The following is a 3,439-nucleotide window of genomic DNA, read 5'->3' as shown; positions in this document are numbered from 1 at the left end:
TAAAGCTGTGTGTGTGTGTGTGTGAGAGGGAGAGAGAGAGAGAGAGGGCGTTTACAAGCTGGGACGCGTGTTTGTGAGAGTCACCACCGGATTTTACCTGTTGATCGCGCTGTTCTCTCATTCACTCGCTCCGCAGTCAGCGTACGCTTAAGACCTTCAGCCGGTTCTCTCTTACTCACTCACTCACTCACTCAAGCTCTTTCGCTCGCGGCGGGACAACCTTGACTCACTCGGCGGGCTTGAACTGGTAGTCACAAGTTAGAAGTGAGTGTGCGAGAGTGTGTGTATCAGCTGAGGGTGCGTGGGAGGAGGAGGTTAAACCCAGGACTACACCGTCTGAGAACGTTTAATGCTGTGCTACGGAAGCGGTGAAATACCGGTACGCTCGTGTCACCTTAGAGAAAGAAAGAGAGGATAACAAGAGGAATATTACACAGACAGCGAACTTCAACGCTCACCGTCTGTGGTTATACAGTGAAATACGAAGTGACTATATAACGTACATACAGAAAGAAGAAGGGGAAGTTCTTCGCACAGAGAGCGGAAGCACAGAACAGCGATATACTAGAGAAGGAATCCAAGAAGACATTCTACAGCCAATACACCGTGAATGAAGACACGTATGCATATAGAACAGTAGTTAGAATTTACGAAATTATAAGAGAGGGAAGACACCACGTTCCGGAAAGAAGGAACTTCGAACAGAGCAAGCTACATCACATAAGAAAGAAAGGATACCACAGTACAGGAAACAAGGAACAACAGAAGAAACTGCATCACAGAAGAAAGAAGGTACTACTAGCAACGAGTTCATTCAGACTACATCACAGGAGGACACAAGGTACCTCGCTGAGAAGAATCTACACACACATTACAGGAGTCGCTGTAAAACGAGAAAGAGAACACTACGCTACACACCGTACATCCCTCACACCGGCGACCATGGACAAAAACAATCACCACACAACAACGCCGACGACGACGGAGGAGTTCATAAATGTCACAGATGCCGACGGAGACTTCTCGTGCGATGACAGCATGGGCAGTGTAGAAGACGACGAACAGTTAGCGGAGCGGGCGCGGCAGCTCGGGGAAGCCATCGAACCTTACATCAAGTTCACGAAGCTCGCCCGCCGCATGTCGAAGAAGATGAAGGACATGAGTGAGGAAGAACAGCAGGTATATATATACCTGTTATAATTACCGTGTTATTTAATTAATTAATTAATTAGTTAAGTCGAAGAAGATGAAGGACTTGAGCGAGGAAGAGAAGCAGGTATATTACCTGTTATAATTACCGTGTTATTTAATTAATTAATTAATTTAATTTATATAACGGGAAATAAATAAGGGGGTTTGATAGCTATTGTAGCATAATCAAAAAACTTAATGTTATTATGTTTAATTTTAATGAAAAATTAGGAATTGGTATGTGACTGTATTGTTCTTTACTGTGGGAAAGAAGCGAAAAAGAGAGGTGGCGGTAATTTTACAGTGTATTTTTTATCTTATAATTCATCTGAGTATTTATTATTAAGGTAAATAGTCATTTATGTTAAGAAAGCTTGAAGTTTAGGTGGTTTCAAATGACAGGCAAGGCAGCAAGTCGGTTATAAAGTCATAACCAGGTAATGTGATGATCTCAATTAGGATGTAAATATGTCACTGGATCCTGTATTGATGTTGGTTCTAAGTTTAGGTATTGGTATTCGTTAATATAGTAATGGCTCGCGAGGAATTAGTTTTAACGCAAAGTTGTTTGTCTAGTAGGAGAAAAAGACTAACTATATATATTCTGTATACTTGCATTCGTTAGTTATAATTTAATTTGACCTGAGATGGAAAACGGCGATCCTGCAATCGTCTTTTAGACTTCATAAATTATCGCGCTTAGGAGAAGGTTACGTTCTTATTATTTGAGGCCTATTTTGGCCAACAGTACATTGCTACTATTAATAATCTAGTTAATTAGTAAGTAGGCTGGGTAGTTTAAGATCTTTGTTATTATAGCACCACCAAGTGTTCAGTCGTGGTTTGGTTAAAGTGATACTTAGATAAAACGATATAACATAACTTACCCGCATGTACATGTAAGATATATAAATAAATATATAAATATATAAATATACTAATATAAAATAAATAAATAAATATACTAGCTGATTAGTATATATATAGAGATATATATAATATATATATAATATAATATATATAGTATAGAGGATATGAGGCTATATATATTAATATAACAATCTTGAACAGAAAATTGAATTTCCACGGACGCAACGCTCGGGCAGTTGGTGAACTTCGCGTTAACTAAAACTACCAACTCATCTAATCCAAACCAAGCTAACTAACTAGCTTAATAGACCCGCAGCCAGCGGCTCCCGCTCATCCCACACACACACACACACACAGTTTAACATCAGCCTTCTCTCTTTCTCTCCCCATCGCAGGTTCTTCGTCTGAAGGTGAACAGTCGCGAGCGTAAGCGCATGCACGACCTCAACTCTGCGCTGGACGGACTACGGGAGGTGATGCCGTACGCTAACGGTCCGTCCGTACGGAAGATGTCCAAGATAGCGACGCTACTGCTAGCTCGCAACTACATCGTCATGTTGTCCAGCTCGCTGGACGAGATGAAGAAACTTGTTAGCGACATCTATCAGCACCGGCCGAGGTCGGCTGCGAGGCACGTGATCGCCGCGCCCATCCCCGCGTCGCCGCCGACGGCGCAGCTGCCCGTGATGGCGACGCCAGCGCCGCCGCCGCTGCCGACGTTTTCGAGTATCGCTGTGCGACAGCCGCTAGAGAGATTGAGTCCGCCGGCACCGCCGCCGCCGCTGCCGACGAAGGAGGGGTTTTACGGGAGGCTGCCGGGGATGCACGCGAGCGCGCACGGGTTACACGCGAGCGTGCACGCTGGTGGGGGTGGCGGGTTGGCGGGGTTGCCGCGCTGGTCGCTGCCGTGCTCGTGCGCGCAGTGCTACGGCGGCGGGGTCTCACCGTACTTGACGCACGGGCTGCCTCGTTTTCACCCGCAGACGACGGCGCAGTCACTGCAGATGCAGAAGTGAGCCTGGGCGGCGGCGGCGAGGACGACGATGATGACGATAGCGGAGTAGGAAGTGCGGTTAGAATTAAATAACTGACGAGCGTAGATGCGGTAGTTTATGACTCCTAGATATCCTCTAGAATGCCGTACGGTTACGGTACCTGTGTTACGATTATTGTGTTCGTTCTAGAATTCAATACATTCCATTCGCTGTGGAGTTACAGAAGATGATATATAACAATATATATATATATTATATATATATAATTGGCCAGTATTTACCGATTGTTTCATGTGCTTCAATGAACAATAATGTTTTTTTGCATTATTTCCCTCTAAAACGTTCCACCACAATACTATAACCCCGGATATACCGTTTGCCAA

At 44.4% G+C, this 3,439-nt stretch overlaps 1 protein-coding gene across 1 annotated transcript; it reads left to right on the top strand.

Annotated features, from left to right (window-relative positions):
- The first annotated feature begins 352 nt into the window (after positions 1-352).
- Positions 353-3,077, top strand: LOC106819164 (oligodendrocyte transcription factor 2-like). The gene is made up of 3 exons (XM_014823818.1): positions 353-611; positions 643-1,179; positions 2,457-3,077. Exons 2-3 carry the CDS (start codon positions 943-945, stop codon positions 3,075-3,077), a joined length of 858 nt encoding a protein of 285 aa, XP_014679304.1. The 5' UTR covers positions 353-611; positions 643-942.
- Positions 3,078-3,439: the final 362 nt, after the last annotated feature.

This window comes from Priapulus caudatus, unplaced genomic scaffold, assembly GCF_000485595.1.
Source record: "Priapulus caudatus unplaced genomic scaffold, Priapulus_caudatus-5.0.1 Scaffold2916, whole genome shotgun sequence".
In the NCBI taxonomy this organism is placed as follows: Eukaryota; Metazoa; Priapulida; class Priapulimorpha; order Priapulimorphida; family Priapulidae; genus Priapulus; species Priapulus caudatus.
This window is presented reverse-complemented; position numbering and strand designations above follow the sequence as displayed.